At 44.4% G+C, this 25,549-nt stretch overlaps 1 protein-coding gene across 1 annotated transcript; it reads left to right on the top strand.

Annotated features, from left to right (window-relative positions):
- Positions 1–8,584: 8,584 nt before the first annotated feature.
- Positions 8,585–24,715, top strand: LOC134509663 (E3 ubiquitin-protein ligase RBBP6-like). Its single transcript, XM_063322243.1, has 12 exons — positions 8,585–8,604; positions 9,184–9,220; positions 13,650–13,792; positions 14,686–14,840; positions 15,575–15,678; positions 16,123–16,460; positions 17,556–17,652; positions 17,733–17,811; positions 17,905–17,962; positions 19,478–19,843; positions 21,698–22,333; positions 23,461–24,715. The coding sequence occupies exons 1-12, from the start codon at positions 8,585–8,587 to the stop codon at positions 23,891–23,893; spliced, it is 2,466 nt and encodes an 821-aa protein (XP_063178313.1). The 3' UTR covers positions 23,894–24,715.
- Positions 24,716–25,549: the final 834 nt, after the last annotated feature.

The following is a 25,549-nucleotide window of genomic DNA, read 5'->3' as shown; positions in this document are numbered from 1 at the left end:
TCAATACTGATTATTGAATAGTTTCATTAACCTACGGATTACAGTCAATATGGGAAATACTATTATTAAATCATTTGGAATTGCATCCTTATCAAAAAGGCAGCTGAAAAGAAACACACTGCTGAACACTGGAGAAACTGTCAGTACTCTGTAGTCATCCAAGCAGCATTGTCTCAGTCAAGATGCTGCACTTGGCATAAACCAGATACGTTTCAAATTTATTCCAGCATTCCTATTGCAAAAAGTAGCCATCTATTGCAGTAATCAGTGACTATTTCCACAAAAAACCTTTCTGTCTTTTACAGAACTTTTAACCCATAAATCAATACAATAAAATTGTCTATACATTCTAAACTAATACGAGCCAAGATCCATTTACTTGAAAAGCAAACCTTACGTTATCATAAAAGCTTCAGGGGTATCTTACATTTGCCGCAAAATGTCTATTTGCAAAATGTGTTGGGGGCAGGGAGGATATACCAATTTCAGCTGAACAAGCACCTGGCGTAGCAGATTCAAGCACCTGCATTTCCCGTACCTCATCTATGCTCTTGTGGACAATAGGTTTGTCAGGCTCTCCACAAGCAGCTCCAAGGTCAGAGCCAAGGCTCAGAACTGTTGCTAGTTCCTCTTGCAGTCCATCAATTTCGTCTTTAGCAGCCTACAAAGAGAAAAAAAATCAATGCCGCTCAGACTAACTTTAATAATCTATGTACAGCTTGTTTTCAAGAGAGGACATGGCAGGATTCGGCTTGTGGTTTCTTTAAAGTCCCTTGGACTTACAATCTGACGCTTAAAACACAAGCATCCCTTTGCAGGGTCAGAGTGAAATCACCTGACACCAGTCTAAATTAGAACAACGGCTTATGATGTCACTTTGCATGAGATGAAAAAAAAATAAACAGGAAGTTTTCAATTAGATTTCTTTAATCAGAGTGTTTTCTTTTTCAGAGGTTGTCAGTCAACCCTCAAATCTTTAACTATCAGCATGAATAATTACAGGCTTAGAGCATAATACATAGAGCACGATACATGCGTACACCTTTCATTTAGATGTTGCCTATTACTCAGGGAATCTCAAGTACGTATCACTTTCAAAAGTCTCAGTGACGTGCTTATTATATACGTGTTTATAAGCAGATATGCAAATATAAGGACAGGCACCTGTTGCATGCTCATTGCAATTCAGAACTGGTACATGTGTACTGGTACACAGACTCTCGAGATATCACTACAGTAAATTCCTACACAATTATCCCTCTTGGTCTCTAAAAAAATAGCCTCCTGTGGTATTTCATAGTAAGTCTCTCTTTTCTCCGCATACTGTAAATAACATACTTTAAGTCAACAAAATACTTTCTACGGACCTCAGCATCTTCTTGCTGTTGCTTGACTACAGATGGGTCAACTCCAGGTCCCTCCAGTTCTCCAATGAGCTCCTCAGTATCTTTAATAGTAGCTGCAAGAGCCACGTGACTACACCACAACTTTGCGGCTAGTTTCATTACATCCAACAATTTGGCCTCCCTCTCCTCAGTCAAGTTCTGGATGTCTTCCCAAATGAGGACCATTTGGTCTAGTTTATCTTGAACAGCTAAACAACAGAGGAACTAGATTACTACCTTGGCAAACGATTCTTGGCCATAAATCTCTCTACAGTTCTACAGCAGAAACATATGGGTATCTTTTAAAATTTAGACTGTAAAATTGTTTCTTTACAGGACGACTCATAACCTTAAGTGGAAACAACCACCACAACCTTAAAAAATAAAACAAAGGTCATATCCACGATGAATTATTTTAAACAAATACTTTGCTTTTATACATCTTCTCCAGCTTCTCCAGGAGAACACAATCCCCAGAGCAGTGGTCATCAGAAATGAACATTTTTATATGCTGCAGCTTGCTGCATTTCCACTACATGAAACTTTCCTCCATCTATTACCTTTAGCAGATATATCCTTATCGGCTCCTTCTGAGCGAGCAATCATTTCCTTCCCTCTCTGTTTAAGCGTCTCATACACCGGCTGAAGTTCTTCCAGATCCACTGACACGTTCTTATTTTCACTGATTTGCTCTTTAATCTTCTCAACCTCTGCTGAGATCGAAGGTGGCTGCCTCAGACGTTCAGCTGTGCCTTTCAGACTCTCAAGAGTCGAATCTATCTTGTCATGAAACTGGTAGGGTGGTAAAGGACAGAAAGAAGTGGCAGAGAAATTAGGAAAAAAAAACCAACTGAAAAATGGCATTTGAAATTCTCTTGGAAAAAGGTACTTTAAAATTAACATATTTAACATCTCTAGCCAACAGAGGTATGTGCCACTTGCAATACTGCCCTTCGTGGTTCTTCCCCTCTCTCAATATCTACATTACAAAAATGACCTTGCAAAATGGTACTTCCTCTCAGATTGAAGAATTTTACTGTGAAATCCGGTTTCAGTCCTGACACGTTCCATCTGAAGATACTATACATAGAGCAGAATCTACTTGCCTTTACTCCTGTGTCATTCATACAGTAGGTTGTACCTTATTTTGGAGAGCCATGACTCGTTGGCTCTTTCATGAGCCATTTCATCATTTTAGCAAGCTGTTTACCTGAGTAGTAAATACATACTTTTTATATCAGGACCAATACACTGGCATATAACCACTGGTTAAGATTCGATATGTCTGGTCATTCAAAAAGACGTCTCTTAGTGCCCAGGTGATGCTTGTTACTGCAGTAAAGGAACGTTACTTTCTGCAACTAAAAGCACCCAAGAGCGTGTGTTATGTTGACCCACAGTTGACTGAGCCCAGGGAGGTGTCCAGAAACTCAATTACAGCTCTGTAACATGGTTCACCCTTTGGTATAGGTCCAAAGACAGCCTTTACTACATGCTTTTGGATCCCTAGAGACTCCTAAAAACACCTCACCACCGTGCCCCTTTCAATTTACAGAAATTAGTAAACCTTGGGTGCATTTAACAATCCCTCCAGGACCTACAAAAAGCACTCGACTACACTTGGGAAAGGTGCCAGAAAGAGCACAGCAAAACAAGATTGCCTGATGGGAACAAATAGCTACATCCTTTCTATTCAAAGGAATACAGGCAATGCGAAGGTAATGACTTCTTCCCACCACACAACCCACTTCAAATCAGACACTGTGACCAACGTTATGGACTCAGTGTTTTTGTTAGAAGTGCGAATATCATACAAGCCAGCAAAATGTGTTATGGAAGATAAGTAGCCTTCCCACCTTCCGGACTTCTGGAAAACTGATTGCAGCAACAAAACCTTACAAAAGTGGTAAAGACGGGAATTAAATTGGCACTATTCAGGTCTAATTTTAGCAGATATATATATTAAATTTTAAAATTGTTGGTACATTCAGTGGGCTTCCTTGTACTCGTACTTCAATGAATGAGACGAGGTGTTTTAGAACGTAAAAGGAAGAAAATGCAAGTCATTACAACCTCTCATTCTGGCTCCATAGGTTATGGGGTGCCTTTGATACATAGTGCTGCCACATATTCCTCTTGGATAGAAAAACCTTCCCCTGGGCTCAGCTCCAGCAACTGAGGCCCAGGTTTGTCCATCTTACCTATATGAGGCTTGTGCTCAGCCATCAGCTCACGCAGTTCCTATAACAAACAAAATGACTTATCAGTTTCTTATGCTTGCACCACCACATTACAGCTGTCCACACTTCCAACACATCCAGCTGGCGAGAAATGCCAAACACCCTTCATCCTAATGTCAAGCGCAAATACTATCAAACAAAGGCAGTGATTGCTCTGCCAGTGATGGCTCCCATTCCAACAGAGAGCTACCCAGGCTTTAAACACCACAATTAGAGACGCACTGGAAAGGTCCAGGCAATACTCTCGTAGGACGGATGATTGATTACAGGCAAAATATCAGATGCTAACTATGCATATGATCTTGGCAACAGACACTCCCCCCCCATATCTAGTACCTGTAACGACAGAAATGTCAACAATATTCCAGGCATGTGCATAACACCACTGCATATATACTTTTCATGGTGGTATTTGTCACTTGCCTCAAACCCTTCCATTGAAGAACATCACAGAAAGAGGTACTGGCATTGCTAGAATATGAATTCAAATTATCCTTGCTTTAAGAAGAGAGAAGTAGCACCAGGAAGAGTCAAAGAAACCAGTGAAAAGGAGAAAAGGACAAGGAAGACCGATTAGGAGAGACTATCAACCTAGTTTAGCAGTCTCCTCTCTGGCCACAAGACCCCTCTGTCTTCACAACAGCGATACTTCTTAATTGACACAAAGTTTAGCAAGTAATTAATAAGTAAATTAAATCTGATCTCAGCTGTCTACTCCCTCTCATCATCCACCCCCTAAGGAAGTCAAAACTGTGCATAAAACTTGTGGAAGTGAAAGGTCACAAGGTGCCTTCCAACTTGCCGAAGGATTTGGGTTTTGTTGACTTGCACCCGTAGATCTGACAAAAGGGAAAGGTTTCTTGTGGGAGTAGCCCCATCCTTCCCTCCACTTTTATTTATTTTCTCAGCTCATTCCTCCCTTTTCAGGAAAATCCCACTCTCTTGTCAGGCACTGTCCCTCCCGGTGCTGTGAACTCCACGCGTTTCTACCCTATAGCCCCTGTGCAGGAACATGAGAGGCACGTGCTCTGTTCCGCTCAGCTCAGACTTTGTTTAAGTTAATGAAGGCACAGGAAAGGGCCTGTGTCAGTCTCAGTGTAAATACATCCTCTTGTCTGCAACTAAGCTTCTTCCCTTAAAAAGACATCCTGATACTGGCTCGCTTATTTGCTCCTCCCCAGAGGAGGAGAGGTTGAGAAGATTGACAAGGCGGTGACCATGACTCTCAGCAGCCCTCTGAGGGCAAAACAGCAATGAAAACACAAATCCCCCTGACTCTAGCTCTTACCCAGAATGTAACTCCTTGTACACCTTCTAGCAAGAAAAATAATGTTGATTAGCGGAGAAGAGGCAAAGGTGAAACTAAGAGCAGCCTGAAATTTTTTAGAAAATAATTTTGTGTGTTTTATTTCTGTGCACAAATAGATGATTTGACACAAGGCCCACAAGAGTGCACATTTCTGGGTCCAAACCTTACGCTAGTGCTCTGCCCACGGCTTAGTTCAAACCAAACTGACTGCGTGCTACTCACACAGAACCGACTCTATGAATTCCATGACTGGGAATAAAGACAGGCATCAGTAAATACATCAGAACAGAAAGGTAAGTGAATACAGAAAACGGTTTTCCATTCACATTCAGAACCTTTTTTTTTTGAATACAACAATAAAATCATTTCATCTTGTCCACGATCTACTATTGGGTAAACAACTCCAGTAAACAAGTATTCCAGATCAGATTACGTGTTAAAATTGCCTGACATTAATCTCCTACTTAACAAACAGATCCCAGCTAATGGCATAGCCCAGGGAAAATGCAAAAATAGAAGCTCATCTGAAGGGCCTCTCATGCAAGCAGAATGATTGGGGGGACAATCCTGTAAGTAAAGCAAGCATGATTTGGCTCACAGTGACTAATCAAGCTAGTTTGTAAAGCTCATGTTACATAGCTAGTCTTAATAGAGCCTGTTTGTTCATTGTGGACATAATAGGAAGACAAATGAGTGAACCCACTGTTTACCAGTACATAATAGTGGCATATCTTCATTAACTGGTCCCAGAGTAAAGAAAAAAAAACAGAGTAAAACTTTGAAGCCAGGTTCATCCTATCTAACTGGAGTCGCTTAACTGAGGCAGCTAAAAACACCCCAAACCTAGTTACTCTGTGCTCAGCAGGGAGAGAGGTCTGTCCAGTAGCCACATGGGTTTGACCTCACTGCACAGTGCGAGCTGCACACTCAGCCTGGGGCCTCTGTGCAGAAGAGAGAGAGAGAAACCAAGAGGCCCAGGGAGCAGGAAAGAAGGGTGACGGGGAAAGTAGAGGGAGAGGAAGGATGACAGAGAGAGAGGGACTTGGAGAGAAGAGAAAGGGCGACAGGGAGCCGAGCACAGCAGGAGAGAGGAAGGGAGGTACAGGGAGGCGAAAAACAGGACCCAGGGGGAAAGGGGAAGGGCAGGGAGGAACAGGGAGGCAGAAGAGGGCTGACAGGAGCCCAAGGGCCCAGGACTCACCGCAGCTCCCGGCTCTGCAGATCTGTCCTGTCGGCCTGTGCCAGCCTCCCCTCAGCCGACACAATATGGCCGCCGGGAGCCTCCTGCCGGGTCCACAACTCCCAGCGTGCCCCGGGGCGCCCCCTCCTGCCCTCTGACCCCGCGGGAACCATGGCCGCCTCCCCGGGGCTGCCCTGGCCCAGGGCCAGGCCCTGGAGCACGGCTGGGGCCGGGAGGAGGAGGTCAGGGAGGGAGAGAAGGTTGGGAGAGGGCGGCGGGGTGGGGGGAGAGGGGCGGGAAGGGCCAGAGGGCCGGGGAGAGCAGGGGGGAGCTGGTCGGGGAGGGGAGGGAGGAGAAGTGCTGGTGAGGAGCGGGAAGAGATGGAGGGCAAGAGATGCTGGTTAAGCTGGCAGAGCAGCGCGGAGAGCCGCCTGACAGCAAAGGTGCCCGGTGGCCGCAGAGGAGCCCAGGGGAGCTGATTCTTTTGGAGGCCACCAGGGCAGCCTTCCTCCGCCCCTGGTTTTGGTGAGCGATGGAGCAGTGCAGAGCCGTCCCTCAGGCATGCAGGCCTCAGGAGGGCTTCCCAGTGCCCTAGTGAGAGATCCTGCTCCCAGGAAGCGCCTCCCATGGAGCAAAGGCCATATCCAGCCACCGGGCGCTGGGTACGGCTGCCCCAAGGGGTGTCTCAAGGAGGACGGGGTCGTCCGTCTGATGGCTCTGACACACAAATGGTGAGCTGAAGCTCCGTGGCCGTGGCTGGCTGGGTCAAAGTCTCCGAGTTTAGTGACATTTGGTGAACTCCTGCACTAAGTATCGCATGACTCGAAACATCCCTGAAAAAATGGTGGAGGTTTGTCTGCGTGTTCTGCATGCTTCTGGATGCTAGACTGTGGCTAGGAGGGAATGTGCTTAGTTATCTCTCAAAGGGAGACAAAAGAAGTGCCTAAGTAAGGGTCAGCGTAACTCTTCAGAGCTTTGGCTGTTTAAATGTTGACCTGAACTTCTACAGAAACGGTAAAACGCTTGCACTTCTCTTCTCTTCTAGTTCCTGCGTGGGTACAGGGAAGAAGGCAGCAGACGTACACATTAGCTAAACCCCCTTCTTATTGCCAGCCGTAAAGGCGCCTCTCGGCTGGGAGCCCGAGAAGGACCCCGTGTTACAATTCTTGCTCCCTTATGTGCCACCCTAAGGCGATTCGCATATGCATTGTCACAGTCTAGGAAACCTATTGGCTTTGGCCATGAGGTCGTCTGTTACCATTCACTTTGGAGGAGTTGTTGACGTGACCCGCTTTGCAAGCACGCTTAATTCATATTTAATAGCTGAGTTTGCACTCTTTCGTTGCACCTTGGCGGCTTTCAGCACGTTTCCATCTGGTTTCTTGTAACAATAGACCCACTTGCATAGGTGAGCTCACTGCTGGTCAAGTTCTCTTGCGCGTGTCTCGGAAGCCATCTTTACCAAGGAGCTGCTTCTTTGTAGCCCAATGTGCTGGTCAGCTTTTTCAGCAGGGCTAGTTCAGAGCCTACGCGGCAGGACACAGCTGCTGCCTGAAAAGTTTGCCTTCTATCCCACAGGAGCTTGATGGTGAAAGCGCCATTTCTAGCTTTGCGAGGGAGACAGGGAGGACCAAAGCTCCCTGAGCTTTGTTGGGCTGAGCTGGCCTTCGGGATAACTCGGCTCCTTCCTTTGCCACTTGCTTGGCTACTTTTTTCCAGCCAGTGATGGTTTACTGCCCACTGCTCCTCAACGGCCATCCTCTTGCAAAGGTAATTACGATTTGAGCTTTAGGAGAGATGGTACAGTAGGTAGATACGGGATCAAAGTATAGGCTGGTCTCTACCTTGGGAAGGGTAGGATGAGCTATTACACCTTGATAGGCTGTCCAGATAGGCGCTATGGGTAGAGTTCCTATTTGCTAATTGTTGTTTCTTTAGCATGTGCTGGGGGCTCAGTGTGGAATGACAAGAAGCCCACCCTGAGTGATGCGGTGGGAAGGGAGACAGCAGAGGAGCACAGCAAAGGCAGCTGTTAAAGCAGCGGCTGAAAGCCGGTCCCTCCTGCATCCAAGGTGGGAAAGTGTGGGCTGGAGAACCAGAGGGCTCTGCTGCTAAAGGCAGCCACAGGGAAGCAGCAGGTGCTCTCCAGTGAAGGTGACGCACAGTGCAGTCTTCCAAAAGGGCCTTGGTAACTGCTGTCAGTGAGAGTCCTGTGACAGGGCCAGCAGGGCCATCAGCCTGCAGCTGTGCAGCGGTTGTAACTACTGCTGAAACGGTTGTAGAGGGGGATGCTGTGCTGTGGGTTTGGCTTGGGGTTCTTTTTTTAACTATTTTGTAGGGGTGCAACTATTTCTTTGCACTCAGGTGAGGGGATTGGCGCTGATCTTCTCTTTCTGGAGCACGTCCTGGCGTCCTTTGTCACCCAGAGCTTTCCCCTCTGTTCTGTTCCTGACGAGGAGCCATGGCCGCAATGGGGAACGACTCCTGTGAGTAACGACTTCACCAGCAGGCTTGGGCTTTTCTGAATCCCCAAAGGCAAGGGATGTGGCTGGTGCTCCATCCCTGACTGTTGATTTGCTGACAATCTAGAGGCAATTCTGGGGCATTTCCTGCCAGCAGCCAGACTTACCCAGGTGTTTTCAGTTAGACACGGGAAAAGGTTTTTATCCCTCCTGTGCCATTATATTCAGGACCTTGAAAGATGTTTCTCATAGAAAGATCTCGCCTCAGTAGGGTTACCTTTGGGGCTAGATCACTTGAGCTGGTAATGCACTGCAAGACTCTAGCGGGCAAGGAAGGTAGGCCGAGGCACAGAAATCCGAGCGTGGGTTTGTTGGACTGCTGGCAAATTGAGCGGGGGAACAGACTGTTTTCCAAACAGTCAATTTCCATGGCAGTCCTGTACAGAACTCGACTTTTAAAATAGGCTTTCGTGCACCACTAGGGTCTCATCACTTCTCAAATGTCAGTTTAACATAATAGGCCTGCTTTTATAATCTGTTTTTGCTGCTTGATGCTGGGCACAAGTGCTTTATTTTAAATTCTGATCACCTTTCTTTCTTCTTCTAGAAGTCGAACTGAGCCAGTGAGTGGAACATCGAAAGCGGTACGTAAAATCACAATCTCACTTTTTTACGTTTGGAAAAGGAGCAGCATTTTTCTTCAGGTTTGAAAACACTGTCATTCGGCTGCTGAAATATAATGAAGTAACACAAGGAAATACTTGACTGGTAATGGTCTAGATCTTGATTTGCCACTTGGGTTGAATGCTATGCGTAACTACACATTTCAAAATAGTCCCTACAGTATAAAAATCACTATTTGGTGGATTTCATTTTTCATCTTTATTTTAAGTACTTCACTGCTGTGGTGTGAGGCATTACACTAACCCTGGACCGCTGGATCTGATGCCTTGATAAGCTGTTAGGATCACCTAAATCTAGAAACAGATGAACTCTGGCTCTGTGTTCTGTGAAGAATGCAGCCTCTGATGCTCATGGAATAGTATCCAATCAACTTAAAATTGTAAGCTTGTTGTATGTAGGTCTAAAACCACTACGTCTTAATCTGACACCTGTAATTCTGTCACCGAGTGGTTCAAATTCCTTTTTGGCCATGAATGCATGAATGCCTCGCGTTGTGAGTTCGAGTTAGTTTACTGGCCCAGGGACCCAAGTAGTTAATTTTATGCATTTATGTAAACCACGTTTATAGTATTTCATCTAATTCAGATGAGTTTTTATTTCTTGAAAAGGGTTATTTTTCTTGTTGTTTACTAGCATGTGCATAAACACAAATCACATGTTCCAAAAGAAGGTTAACGTTCTTTTCGCCTCGTGTCTTCCCTGGCATGTCTGTGTCACGTTTCTGAGTAGCATCTCGCCATCCGCTAGCACAGATGTCTCCAAGAAAAGGAAAAATCCTGGAGTGGGAGGGAAGCCTCAGCGTTAGCTAGAACTACTTAAAGTAAATGAAAGACGAAGCAGAAACGTTCCCTTCTAGTTTGCTCTGCCTGGACCTGATTTGGGTTGTGGGTAGCCGTGGGGAGGGTGGAAGCCTTGCATCGCTCTTTACAAATCCTCTCTCTCTCTCTCCCTGTAAAAGCACTGCAGCCTCGGGTGCTTCTGGTGTTGGAGACACAATTAACTTTATTCTTAAAGCTAACTCACTCTTGGTTCAAAGCGTGGGCTTTTTGTTTCGGTTTGGTTTTTTAAATACCTGTATTTCTGCATGTATTTCAAAGACGAACCTCGAACCTGGATCTTAGTGTGGGAGGAAGAAATCACCAAAAAGCTTGCCAATCACTGTTGAACAGTAAAGCAGCAAAATTAAAATTAGTCGTGATTTTTTTGAACAGGAAGCACAAAAGGTTTTACTTTCAGTATTTCTTCCTTGTCTCGCTCTTGTATTAGCTGTCATTCTATACGTCCAAATTTGCGCTGCTGTCCTACTGTTACTACAGCCAAAGCAAGAAAGTGCCTCCGTTTTGGTTTAGTATTACTGTTTCGGTAACTGCGAGGATTTCTAGTTAGGGCTTGTCCTTAAAGGCTGCAGAAACGCAGCGCCAGGCCCATTGTTTTAGCACCGTCAGGCACAACCGTGATCCTTCCTGGCTGAATGTTTAGTTCAGCCAAGCAATCGGATTTTAGGAAACCGCTGTAATTTACACGTAACGTTCCAGCAGTGCGACTAGCCTTTTCCTCCTGTTTTTGGTGCCCTTTCCCACGTGCTTCATGTGAGTTTCTGTCTAGTCTTGTGTTTGAAATAGGAGTTAATAAATTCACTGTCAGTTCTTGGTTTTTGAGGGATGCGTTGGCTGGTTGGGTTTGGATTTTTTCCCCCCAGTTCTTCTGCAGTATTACCTTAGGGCTGTGTACAAGTTTCATGGAGGTGTTGTTTCTGCTTGATTGATTTGGGGGACTGGCAGTAAATACTTTCTAAATGCAGGAAATATATTCTTAATGCTCTTTAGTTGGAAATTGACAGCTTCCTTACCCCTTTGACTTTTAAGCAGTCGTGAGCATTTGAGAAGGGTCCCTCTCTGAGATATTCTGGAGCAGTAAGCTGATCTCAAACGGGTTTGGTAATTGTAGTTTCTTCTCATTAACCTCATTAACCACACTCTTAAGCTGTTGTAGGTCTGGGCTTTGCTTGGAACAAATACAAGTTCCAGTGGGTTGGAAATGCTGCTTTCAGTGACAGTCAGAGGCTATAGTGCAGGCTTTGGGACTACAGTAGAGGTTAGCTATTGCCGTGTTTGGATTGTAGAACTCGACTGTGTGTTTCTTTTCTCGTGAACAGATTGGTGACTCTCCTGCATCTATTTCTGTGGCCCAGCTTACTAAGGTATATGAATATTCTCGTCAGATACTTAAAAAATAAAAAAGCATTTTCTTTGTACTTTTAAATCTTATACTGTCATCTGTATCTGGCTAGCACTTGTAATTTGAACAAGACTTTAATAAAATTTCTACTAATTTAAAGTATTTACTTTAACTTTAAAATGTGTGTATATTTTGATACCATCCTGTAAAGAGTAGTTCCCATTTTGGAAGATAAAAGCAGAGTACCTTATCAGCCTCAAGGTGATGTTGTAGTATTGGTCTTCTTCAGAACCCAGAGGAGCAGCACTTTAGCTGTCTACCGTTTTTGATAAGTTTTGTTAATTTTGTGTTGGAAATAAACACAATTTTTATGGAAGACTTGATTTGTGTGTAAGCTGTGGACATTTAAGGGGGTTTTGAACAGCCAAAATAGAAGCATTTCTGTAACGTGGACAATTGCATCCCTATTTTTGAATTTCTGGGGATGGTAGTCACGGAACCATTCTTTAAATGCTGCACAATTTCATAAATCGTGGTATATGTGCAGTGGAGAGCGCAATCTAATTTGTTTGAACGCAAACTGTGAATTGTGAAAATGTGCCCAGTTGTTTCTAAGATTATAACAATGTGTCTGTGTGGCATAAGAGCAGATGTGGCCCTCTGAAACTGTTGTAATGCCATGTTTGGCTATGGAATCGCTTGCATTTTTGGCTCAATAACGTGTGACTTTGGCCGGGAGAGCACTAGTGATGGCCCTTGGTGCACAGATGTAGTGCTGTGCAATGAAATTACTCATCTTGAAAGAGCACAAAGATTAGAGGAGGCAGGGCCTAATGCAGAGGAGACAGTTCTTCCTTCTGAAAATAAAGGCCGGAATTCATTTCCAAGAAGGAGAGATCTCTTCCTGCTGGTAACGTCTTCCCTCTCTCACTGCAGAAATTAAATTGTGTACAATGGAGAAAAAAAATAGTTTGGAAAGCAGCCAACAAAAGAAATTGGTCTCTGTTAGTGCTGTCCTTAAACGTGTCCTTGGTTCTGTAAACTCCTGTGAAGTTTTGCTCGAAAAAGTGAAAAACCGTCCAAGCGGTGTACACATTTAAGCTTTTGAGAGAATTTAACTATTTCAGAAAAATGCAGGAACATACCATAAAGCAGGTCAAAGCCGTTACTTACTCTAACCTCTTCGGTGCAGGCTGGCTTAGCATGGAGGCAAGGTGTTCAGAGTTCTCTGTTTTTTTATTACTGTGCATTAAACGCCATAATTGAATGTTGGTGTATTGCCAGTAATGTTTTGTGGGTTTTGGACGTGTTTTGTAAACCGTTTGGGTTCAAACAAATTAGTCAATGATCTCTAAAGTTTTCTGGAAATGTAAATGGCAGTGATTTCATAGATGTCGATCTGGATTATGTCACTGTTGAGCAAAAGCTGTGTATGTGAAACAAGCATTTAAGAAAATGTTGAAACTAGTTGGCTGCTTTTGTGCATGAATGCCATTAAAACCAAAACCACGAGTGCCTGATCTGAACGATAGGTGCTTGAAGGTCCAGATCACTGAGAGTCACTCCCTTAGACCCTGCTCGTATCTGGACTAGTGTGTAATTTGAACATTTGAACTAATACGTCTCTACTAATCAGATGGCTTCAATAATTTGAAAAACTGATTCTGCATAAGGTCGATATGACAATCTGTGTGAGCTTAACTGTGTTTCTAATGTGCCTGTCAAATAATTCCCTGACGTTGAATATTTGCATGTTTTAATTACACAAGCCTCTGGTTGCGTATTCATGCCATTTAACGTTAGTCACTGAACGTATGTGCGTGAGGTATGAACTCGGCCTTCCTACAGAGATGGTGAATCTAAGTTTCCCCAGTGACTGGCTCAGAGCCCTGAATTGAGATCTCCCTCTGAACTGTGCTTTGGAGGAGGAGCGGATTTGTGTCTCTTCTCGGAGTGGATGGTGAGCTAAGGGATATTTCACCCTTAAGGAACCTGAAGTTAAGGCAAAGGATGTCAAATGAGTTCAAACTACTGCTCAAGCCTTTGGAACATCCTGGCTATCTTCATTTAGGAACATAAGTATTTGAGTCAAGCAACCCTTCTGCTGGGTAAAAGGAGAGGATGAAAGGCTTTTGCCGCTTAACAGAATCACTGACAGATCACTTTAAGTGTGGGTCTTGAGATGAGACGTGTCTGCATTTCTTTTCTTAGCAGGACAAAAGTTTGGAGTCTGTTCCCAGAATTAAAAAGAGCACAGGAATTCCAAGAAGTTTCACGATGGAGGTGAACGATCCCAAAACAAAGGGTGCTATGCTGACAAACACTGGAAAATACGCCATACCAACTATTAATGCGTAAGTATGGAATTAATTGGACTGACCAAAAACTGAAGGAGAGAAACCACGAGTGAATGTCTGAGTGGCAATGCAGCCGAGTTGGCCGGCATCTGTAATTGCAGGGGAGGAAGCATTGTCACCGTATCTTAACCTTAAAATCTGCCATACTTTCTAATATGAAAACAGGGTGGTCCTACTGTTTGTGCCCCTGGAAGTTGGTTAAACGTGTGGTAGGCTGAGAATCTATTTCTGCAAAACGTTTCCGTAGTGTTTACAGTTGGAGTTGTTCTCTCAGAAAGCTCGTTTTGCATCTGGTTTATGTTTCAAAGGCTTCTTGCAAAATTTATCAAATTGGACTGTTGGGCTGAGATTTCCTTCCCCTCTGCCTTTTATCAAATCTCACGTGTGAAACAGACTGAAGTTTTCCTGTTGCTCCGAACTAAAAATGCTACTGTGTGCTGACAAGAGTGGTTCTCTTAAAAAGGAATCGGTAGCACTTCTGTTTTTCTGTCACGGATCTCCTTTGGTAGGAGCTGTAACATAGACTTCGTTCACTTATAAAATGCAATTACTCGAAGGCCAACTCTGTCCTGAGCCTGCAATTTATATTTACCCTCTGGCAAACGAGGGCTGGGATTCATTTCCCCTGATTTCTAGCCGTCAAAAAATGATTTTTCTAGTCTGAGCTAATTTCTTAGTTGATCCAATGAATGGAAGAGTTCTGCAGAAGGAAAATTGTTCCCCCCTCCCTTCTCTGGCAGTTGAAACTAAATGCATGTGTTTTATAAGGCTAATGCGGAGTGAGAATAATTCCATCTGTTATCTTCCTTTGATAAAATTAAGAGCTTGGAACAGTTTTCATATCCACATCTTTAACTTTTTTCTTTTTCCTTCCCCACCCCACCCTCCAGGGAAGCTTCTGCTAGAGGAAAGAAGGAAAAGCCGCCCTTTTTACCCTCATCCTCTGATGATCCGATTACAGATGAGTTGCTGTGTCCCATTTGTAGAGATACGATAACCAATGCAGTTGTTATTGCCTGCTGCAGAAACAGTTTTTGTGGCGAATGTAAGTGTTACTCCCCTGATTGTTGATTCAAAACCTGATCTTCTGAAAGCAGAAATAGGAGAGAACTGAATGATTGTGTTACCACTTCTATTTACTACTTAAGTATCCCCTGAGTAGGAAAAGAATTTTCTCACATAAAGGAAAGAAAAATAAGACAGAAAGCTTTTTTTGCTTTTTATGCATGTAGTTAAATCCTCTTTACACGCGGAGGGATGATTATGAGAAGAGTGCGTAATTGTGCAGGTGATTACAGGATTAGATAGGGAATGCCTTTAGTGTCTTTCTCTCACACAAAATTCTGTGGCCAACTCTGGTGACTTGCTGTGGTCTGCAACAAGCGGATAGTTAGGCATTTAATCCACATTCTTCTCCACAGGAGAGTTGGTTAAAGCCGGCAGAACTCAACCCTACTATCGTTTTTTTGAGATGAGTTTTTTTCAAGAACCGTGAGGTTGGTGACTTGTCACCGTAGAGCCTGGAAAAAAAGAGGAGTTGAACCATCAAGACGCAGCCTGCCCTACATCTTCAAATGTTCAATAGTGAAGTACCAAAACTACGTAGCTATTTACTGCATATTAGGAATTTTTTACACTCTGGAGCATTTATAGCTTGATGCACTCAGGGCAAGAGCAGATTCACCCATTAAGCATATACGTCTTTTTATGAATGATTAGAACCCTCAACATTTCCTTAGTTTGGCTAAAAACTATTTTGATGATTCTAATGATTCGCAGGTATTAGAACAGCATTACTGGAATCGGAGGAACATACGTGCCCAGCATGTCATCAGGCAGATGTTTCTCCTGATGCTTTAGTTGCCAACAAGTGCCTACGCCAGGTAACGTGATGACTTTGATGTAAACTGTTTGCATGAAAAGTCTGTTTGTAAAAAGCTGAAAGGGAAGAAAATAGTACTTTACATCTCCTTAAGAAAGGCTAAATTGAATGAGGCTAAATTTACTTTTCAAATGCTTCATCTGTTATTACAGAAGCTTACACCTTTAGAGACAGTCTGGCAAATTCGGGTCACACTTTGTTTAACGTGATTGCCTCCCTTTCCAATTCGATGTTAACACAGAATTACTTTAAGTGCAGATACTCTGAGGTGCCAATCGTTACTGACACTGTTTAACGTCCCGTGTTTGTGTATCCGCACGTTGATTTATTTCAGGGTTGGTGGCATTTCCAGGAATACACCAGTAATTTTACTCTGTGGAGGTTTTTGTTCGCCTATCTACTGACGTTTCATAGTATGTTTTTGTAAATGTTTTTCTGCCTCTAGGCTGTGAACAACTTCAAAAGTGGAACTGGCTACAGAAAGCGGATTCAGCAGCAACAGCAGCGGCAGCCGCCACCGCCACCACCTTCACCACCACTCGTGAGACAAGCAATAACCCGCAACCTGCAGCCTCTGCTCCGGCCAAAAATGTCCAGACAGCAGGCGCCACTAATGATTTCGTTAGCTTCTCTGGCTTCTCCTTCTGCTTTGGCATCGTTGGCCCCTGGTCTGTCACCTGTGGCAGCCTGCCTGCCAGTAAGTCCCTCTTCTGTCATTGTCCCTGATCTCCCTCCAGCAGTGCCCCTACCTCTCCGTGCTGAAAAGCCAGATAGACCTTCTCGGTAAGTAAAGCTATAGAGCAACATGAATATGAAACGCTGAAGTTAGATTCTTCTTCTTGCGCTCCTCTGCTAGCGAGTGACGTTTAGTGACATTCATTAGTGACATCAGTGACAGTTCCAGCTATATTTTTTTACTTTGAGTGAGGACACTTTGATAAGTTGGAAGTACACCTCATGCAAGAAGCTTCTCAGAAGTATTTGTTGTTTGGTTCCCCTGTCAGTCGTTCAGTCCAGGTTTACCCCGAGAGAGGAACCTTTCTTCCCCAGGAGCCCTCTGATTTGAAGTGGCTAGGAATTCCTAAAGTAACCATTCGGTTATGCCAGACCTTCTTGAGTGCATTCATTTCTGTGTAGTACTGAGGATCTCATGTTCTCGTGAAAAGTGTAAAACCAGCTGGAGGTAACATTGATCAGGTGTTTTCATGTTACTTTTTCCTACAGTATTTCTGCCATCAATGGTACGATAAGTCAGAGCCATCCTCAGTAGTCACAGGGTAGTCAGTGATGCATGCAGATTGGATAACAAACATTGAAACACTACATTTGAAGTATTTACAAACATGACAGTCTAACTTTGCAACCCAGTGAATTAATATGAAAACACGTGAAAAATCTGAACTCTAGTTTAGGGTTTATCTTCTTTCAGCTCGATGCCTTGAATGCAAACAGCCACTCTGTCCAGAAGGCTGTCAGGCTCCGCCGTACCGTTGAATACAGGGGCTCACAATTCAAAAGAACCTCTCAGGCAGCCTCCGAACTAGAACACAGCCGATTCCTAATAGAATTTCCGTTCTTGCATCGTCCAAAACTGAGGTTCAGCATGTGGGTTATACGTACTGTAATCCTCCCACGTGCAGCCAGCTTAACAAATTCTGTTTCCAGTGAGCTGTCTCTTTGAATGCCGGTATTCCACGTAGACTTCTCTTCAGGGCTTCATGTGGAATCGCCCAACTTCCGATTGGTAGATCTGGTGAAGATTACTTTTTCTTTATTTGTTTCCATTTACAGTAGTCAGCCTTTTCTCACCTTGGACTTTATATTTCCAGTAGCACATCAAAACACTGTTTGAATAACAAAAATTCATGTGTTTTGTAGCGGTGCTGATACCGTTATACCTCCTGGTGCTCTGGTGACTGCTGCTGAGCTTTCTAGATCTTCCTCTCTGTCAGTCAGCAGTTTGTTGGAAGAGAAGGTAAATTTTATTTCAACATATGCAGTGAGTCCTGTATTTTAGTAGAGCTCATTTTCCAACTGTTTGCGTTTATTCACAAGGGCTGTCAGATTCCTGTACTAAGACAACCAGCATTACCAAGTCTTCTGGGCCCCCAAGGGCAATCAATGCCCACGACTGGTAAGTAACTAAAACTTTAGAATTTCTTTTAAGAAATTATCATCAGATAAAGTGAACGGGATTTTTTTCTGTTTCCTCTCCCCACTCTGAAAGGTCATCCAACGAGAGCCAGTACACCTCGCTCGGCGGGTGGCAGACCAGGCTGGGACCTGTAAGTGTTCTGCAGAAATTCAGTATATTACTGCTCGTAACCTGTTAAATGAGGCCGTAGCACATAACTTAGATAACAGCTGATTTATAATGAAGTAAGTGTGCCCAGATAGCTGTGGAGAATACAAGTGGTAATCAGGAGACCTTATTGTGGCCTTCCAGTACCTGCAGGGGGCCTACAGGGAAGCTGGGGAGGGGCTGTTTGCAAGGGCATGTAGCGATGAGGGGCAATGGTTTAAACTAGAGCAGAGCGGGTTTAGATTAGACATGAGGAAGACATTCTTTACAGTGAGGGTGGTGAGACACTGGCCCAGGTTGCCCAGAGAGGTGGTGGAGGCCACATCCCTGGAGACATTCAAGTCCAGGCTGGATGAGGCTCTCAGCAACCTGATCCAGTTGAAGATGTCCCTGCTGACTGCAGGGGGGTTGCACTAGATGGCCTTTAGAGGTCCCTTCTGACCCAACACATTCTATGATTCTGTGATTCCAATTAGTTTTGAAATGGTTTGATTTTAATTGTGTTTGACAAAGGGCATATGTGATGGCACTAAGATGATGTAAAGTAAAACTCCAGTACACGATTGAAAAGAGGACTCTGAAAAATTAACACTTTTTGAGGAAACCGTAAGTACATCTACAAATGAAATACAATTAAAGAATCAGGTGGAAAGATGCCCTCTTGATTACTGGCTGAATCGGGCTGAAGAAATTGATTTCCCCATAGAATTCGGCCTCCAGCATTCTTTTTTTAACAACCTAGTTGATACGGATTGAGCAAATTATTGGAAAAGTCAACGTTCTTATATGATGACAATTTTGAATTCCTTCCATTTAGTCATCTCAAATAGCCAAGCTGCTTTCTCTCAGTTGGAGAGAGAGAGAAGAGTCTGTTTGATCTATTACTGCCGCGTCAAGTGAGTCCTCCCTTTTGGTATATATTTGTTCTAGACAGATTGTAAGGGTGCATTGTGTTTGTAAAATCTTGAAGAAAAATGAAAACAAAAGCCAGGGTCCATGCCACAGATTATCTAAAAATCTCAAATTCAGTAAGCAAGAAAATAACAATTCGGGGGTGAGAACAGGCCAAATACATCATCATGAGTCCACAACATAGGAAGCGTACGTGGAAGAAGTCCAAAGACGTTTCAGAGAAGATTAGTTATTATTTGTGCAGTACTTTGAAGGTCAGAAGTGTGAAGTATGAGGTGTATCAAGGATTGGTAGAGGAGCGGTGGGCACTTGGCACATGGGAGTCTCTCCTAAGCACGGGCAGCCTCCATCCACAGTCGCAAAGCTGCGTATAGGGAGAGAAGACTGAGGGAACTGCTGGGGGTGAGGATGTGGGAGGCAAGTGTGAGGATCAAGAAATGAGCGTAGTCTCAAATGGAAGCAGGGAGAAAAATGCTGAGGCTGAGAACACGCAGTGCTCACCACCACGCTCCGGCTTCGTTCGCTTTCCTCTCTGAAATCAGACAGAGTGTAACAAACGGTGACACGTGTATTTGGGTTTCTTTAGAAGTTCCAGTCGAGGACGCCTGCGTGGTGAACGTACCCAGAGGACCCAAGCCCCAACGCTACCAGCATCAACAGCAGTCTTCGTGCCAGCGCCTCCGCCTTCTTTGTACCCTCCACCACCCCAAGCACTTCCTCTTCTACCGGGGGCACTACGACCACAGTTTCCTCCCCAGTTTCCACCTGGTCAGCCTCCATCTGCCAGCTACACTGACTCCCCTCCAGGATATCCCCCAGCTCCTGCAAACATGTCATCAGCCTGGGTACCAACAGCAGTACCAACGGCGCATTCCGATCCCATCCCAGTGACACAAGCTCCTCCTTTATCTAGGGAGGAGTTTTACAGAGAACACCAGCGACTGGAAGAGGAGTAAGTACTTGGCTCAAGGAAGTTGTGTTTGTTCTTTTTCATTTTTGTATTTTGAGAGCGTACTGGACTGCAGTTACACTGAAGTGCATCTGACATAAGCAAAAATGACATAGTATTTTTTTCAACAGGCTTTTTTCTTGCAGACGGCAAACGTGCAAAACTAAAAGAAGACAAACGTAATTCTAAAACTGTCCCTTCAACTTACAGGAATTCTAAACTGGTTTTGCTTAAATAGGACATGCACCTTTTGCGCTTGCGTGCAGTATACGTTTTCTCACGTTGGGCACGGTTTGTTTCTTGGTGTCGTTTTGTCCTAAAGGTCAAACTCTAATTGTAATAAAGGTCAAACAAATGCTTTTGCTAAGGAGTTGATGGAATACAAAAGGTGCAAAAGGAGCGCAGGCGTTCATTTTCCAGGTAAGTGCTCGACATGTCCATAACGGAGAAGCAGATTGTCTAGAAGAATCAGGAGGAGTTCCGCTCCACCCCTCGGTCATTCGATGGACTGGATGGTTCGAGGCGTTAGCAGTGACAGGAGTTTCATATGTAGCTTACTAGCTCAGATACATGGCAGAGGTTGCAGTTGGCTGACAGTTATAATTTGGCAGTTGTTGTTCAGGAACAAGGGTCTCTTTTAGTAAAGTTTAGCTGCAGTGACGTCCCTCACCTCCTGACAACCTGAGAGGGCTCGAGACCGAATAGGAGCAGTTGCTGGATTTTCTGCGTCTCCCTGGTCTGATTGCAACCATTACCTCAAAGCACTTTGGAGGAGATACATGAGGGAAATTGTCTTCGTTTCCTCTTTCGTCTGTCTCATGTGGATACACGGAGAGTTTTTCACCTGGATCGCAAACTGGTGGCTTTCGCTACTATTTTGTTGACACTGTTAAATTTTCCTTAGGAATTAAAAGATCAGGCGTGTTCGTAAGGAAATCTAAAATTTGTGAGGGACTTTGAGAGGAGGAATGATGCTGATGAACATATGCGGGATAATGTGAAACGCTTCTTTAAAAAATAAGAAAAGAAAAGCTTGTGAAGAAAAGCCTCAGGGTAGCTGATGGTTTCTGTCCCAAAAGATGACTTGGGCAGGTGTCTGAATAGCTCTTTAGTCGCAATGTGGTCAGTCTCTTTCCTGGAGGAATGGCATTGAGTCGTACTACTAGAGGCTGAGTTTAGAAGCTTTTAGGTATGATTTTTCTTGAAATGTGGTCACTACCCTTGGTCAGAGATAGAGGCGTGTGCAAAATTTTGCCGGGACTCTCGTCCCTCTCGAGGTGTTGATTGAATAGTCCTGTATGTAAGATTGCAGTACGAGCATTTTGCATCCTTGCCAAATAAGCAGCAAGGTTAAATCGACTAAGCTGGCATTTTAAAATTAAGCTTTCCTGGCGTCAGGCTAAATCGTGTTTTCTTGATGTTTGATGCTGCACTGTAGCCATAAAGACTTGCACTTTTTGCATCTTGCTGCAACAGAAGTGATTTGCGCTGCACGTGGTTGCTGGGTAGTGAAAAGTGTGTGTGCTCACCTACCAGTATAGGCCAGTATACTTCGCCTTACGTCAGTCAATAGCTACAGTAGCTCACGTGGTAGAAGTGAGCGGAAATAGACTTCCCCTTCCGGTATGTTTTTACACTAACAAGGCAGCAGGTGTTCTGTCTTGTAAGCAGAAACTTCTACGTGTTATCAAGTTCTTCAATTCACAGTAGCGTTATGTCAGCAGATGAAAAAAGCTTTGCCGTAAGCATATGGAGAGGGCGAAAAAAAAATAAATCAAATTTGGGAGGAAAAAAAACTGGGGAGAGTGACGGTTTTGAATTAACTTCTTTTTTTTTTTTTTGGTGTTATGTTTTAAGGTCCAAGTCTCCCTGTGGTGCTTCATCCTACTCCAGAAGTTCACATACCTACTCCAAGTCAAGATGGGGTTTTTCCCACTCCTGCTCCTGCTCTCGATCATTTAGACGTTCCCATTCTCATTCCTACTCGCGATCGCCACCCTGTCCAAGAAGAGGCAAAGGGAAGAGTCGTAACTATCGTTCTAGATCAAGGTCCCGTAGTTATCACTGTTCACAGTCAAGGTCACCCCCATACCCAAGATACTATTCTGATGCAAAACCTGAAAAAAGGAAAAGAAAAGTAGATGAAAAGGTTGATAAAGATCATGAAGCCACCTACATAAAGGCCTCTAAACCAGAAACTGCTCAATCGAAAACATGGCCAAAGGGGAAGACTGAGCCTGATGGTGAAAAAGGAGAGCGACCTCCAGAAGGGGATAAATCTGCTTTTCTTAACAACCCCGCAAAAAAGATTGAACTTAACCAAGAAACTGGCAAAATGATGGTGAGTGGAGAAAATGTGCCACCTGCGAAAGAACCTGCTGAGAAACCTGAGCCGAGCAGCAGCAAAGTTAAACAAAAGAAAGCAAAGGGAGAAGTGAGAAGAAAAGTAACAGCAGCTGATGGATGTAGTTCAGCTCTTGTAAATTACACCAGGTACCTCATCATTTCTTTTCCTATTCTTTCCTTCCTCCTCCCCGCACCCCAAAAATGTCAAATTATTTGTGGTGACTAATGAAAGGAACAGCTAAATCCATGCTACATGAGTGAATGATCTGTGACTTTTCCTGTTAAACGGTCCTTGGGTCAGAATCAAATTTTGTTAAAGAAAACAAACAGTCTGTACTGCGCAGAAAGCTCATGAGGTTAATTCATTGCTGACGTGTTTGACCCTTCCTCTGGGACTTTTTCCTCCTCTTCTTATTCATTACATGGTGACTCTGAGGAGTCCTCCCCATGTCTTCCTTCCCATCCAGCTGACTGCTAAAGGCAAGGATAACAGACACGTCTATACCGTGCAATACTTTGACATTAACAATTGCAGGGTGCTGTAATGATCTGCCTTTGTCAGTGTGACATGAAATCGACCCTTGCAGAAATAGCAGCTTGGTTGCCAACACACTGCACTGATTTTAGCTTTGAGCACAGTGCCACGGCGACACAGCTGCACTGCTTCCAGCTCAGTGCCGACTCTTTTGGCTCTGACCTTGGAGATGAGTCTTCTATATTCCATTGTGCGACATGTGAAAAACAGGAAAGTGATCTGGTGTGGGGCTGCTATTCCTTACAGTCCAGCACCTAAAGAAGCACAACAAAGCAAACTCAAAACATTGAAGACATCGCTGTAGGCTTAAGACAGTGTCTTGATAGTCTAAAAAGTTTCCAAAGCGTAATTTTTTCTAAAGAAGAACATGGGACTTGAGGATAAAATTTGGGTTGTGTGTACCTCTCCGTAATTGCTTGCTTCCACGTTGAAACGGGAACGTGTATCTAATTCATCTACCATTGGTAGAAGTGGGATGTGAAGGAATTAGCAGCTCAGACAGACCCCAATCCGATAATCCTGTGTCTTTGTTAATTAAATGTGGAGTAGGAAGACACTAAATTAATTGATTGCTCCTCATGTTAGCTAGTGGACTCGTTCTGTCTCTTGCCTGTTCCCCTAATTGAACATCCTTTGAAGAAATGCTGCAGACAGAGAATTGAAAGAAAAGCTCTTTTATAAAATGTTACAAAAGATCGTGTATCCCAGCCATTATTGAGGTACGCTATTTTCCTCTCAGCAGTAGTCCTACTGGAGGAAGTGCCGTTAGAAAGACCGAAGAAGAGCCAGATACAAAAGGAGGCGTCGTTGAGGCAATGGAGGAGCACAGTAATGATATCCCAGCCCCAGCTGAAGACGTCGTGAAGCTGAAGCCTGAAGCAAGGGGAAGTCACAGTCTAAGCAGTCCCCGTGTTAGCCGCAGCCGCGGTCAAAGCCCTTCTGAGAGTCAGACTCGAAGGCACAGGGGCAGTGCCAGCTCAGCAGCGAATCACGGCAGCAAGAAAAAGAAAAAGAAAAAAGAGAAGCAGCAGCACAAGAAGCACAAGAAACACATTGGAAACAACATGGAATTGGGAAAGAGGCAAAAACACAAGCACAAGAAGAAAACAATGAAGAAGAGCAAAGAGAAAGAAAGAGGACCAAAAAGTGAAATCCGTCACTACACAGAATGACAGATAATTTGAAAAAGACTGAATTCCCAAGGGATCTGTACTAATTTTTCCTAAAATGTAAACAAATTTGGGCGTTGCAAATAATGACACGAAAGAGCCTGTGCTGCAGTTCCAATTTTGCTGCTTGATTATTTCATTTTTACATCAGAGCTTTGTAAGAGTGAGTATTTTGTACAGAGTTGTTAGTTGTGACCATGTAACACAAAAGGTTTACTGGGGCATCTTATTTTTAGCCACCGTTAAATAGTTTAGGTGGAGTTTTCTGTACTGTAAAAATTTTCCTAGTTGAAGGTCTTTTTAGTTGCCTGGCAGAAGCAGCTGGTATCAGTTATAAAATACCAGCGGAATGATTTGCAGAGACATTACAGCCCTCTTATGTCACTTTTTGATGAAAATAAAACGTTTTTGGTAAACTGTCCAATGTGAGATTTCCAGAGATAGCTGAACATTAGCAAAGGTCAGTGACTTTTAGCAAAGGTCAGCCTTCTTTGCTTCAGTCTTTACTGCTCAGGCCAGCCCTCAGGAGCCCCAGACTTTGGAAGTGACAGCGAAAGTCTAGACGAAGGAGGACTTCCCCTTGGTTGAGGAGAATTAAGTCAGAGATCAGGGAAGTAAGCTGGATATCCACAAGTCCATGGGTCCTGATGGGATGCACCCGAGAGTGCTGAGGGAGCTGGCGGAAGTTGTTGATGGGCCGCTCTCCATCATCTTTGAAAGGTCCCGGAGAACAGGCGAGGTGCCTGAGGACTGGAGGAAAGCCAATGTCCCTCCAGTCTTCAAAAAGGGCAAGAAGGAGGAGCCGGGGAACTACAGGCCAGTCAGCCTCACCTCCATCCCTGGAAAGATGATGGAACAGCTCGTTGTGGGCGTCATCTCAAGGCATGTGGAGGAAAAGAATGCTATGGGCAGTAGTCAACACAGATTCACCAAGGGGAAATCCTGTGTGACTAACCCAATAGCCTTCTGTGATGGCGTGACTGGATGGATAGATGAGGGGAGGGCAGTGGATGGTGTCTACCTTGACTTCAGCGAGGCTTTCGACACAGTCTCCCACAGCATCCTCATAGGGAAGCTTAGGAAGTGTGGGTAACATGAGTAGACATTGGGGTGGATAGATAACTGGTTGAAAGACAGAGCTCAGGGGGTTGTGATTAGGGGCACAGAGTCTAGTTGGAGGTCAGTGAGGAGTGGTGTTCCCCAGGGGTCAGTGCTGGGTCCAGTCCTCTTCAATATCTTCATCAGCGACCTGGATGAAGGGACAAAGTGCACCCTCAGCAGGTTCACTGATGACACAAAGCTGGGGGGGTGGCTGACACACCAGAAGGCTGTGCCGCCATACAGAGAGACCTGGACAGGCTGGAGAGTTGGGCAGAGAGGAGCCTCATGAAATTCAACCAGGGCAAGTGTCGGGTGCTGCACCTGGGGAGGAATAACCCCGTGCACCAGGACAGGTTGGGTGCTGACCTGCTGGAGAGCAGCTCTGTGGAAAGAGACCTGGGAGTCCTGGTGGACAACAGGATGACCATGAGCCAGCAATGTGCCCTTGTGGCCAAGAAGGCCAATGGCATCCTGGGGTGCATCAAGAAGAGTGTGGCCAGCAGGTGGAGGGAGGTCATCCTCCCCCTCTACTCTGCCCTGGTGAGGCCGCATCTGGAG

The sequence above is a fragment of the Chroicocephalus ridibundus genome, unplaced genomic scaffold (assembly GCF_963924245.1).
Source record: "Chroicocephalus ridibundus unplaced genomic scaffold, bChrRid1.1 SCAFFOLD_26, whole genome shotgun sequence".
Lineage (NCBI taxonomy): Eukaryota > Metazoa > Chordata > Aves > Charadriiformes > Laridae > Chroicocephalus > Chroicocephalus ridibundus.
The sequence above is the reverse complement of the archived record's forward strand: the minus strand, read 5'-3'. Positions and strand labels throughout refer to the sequence as shown.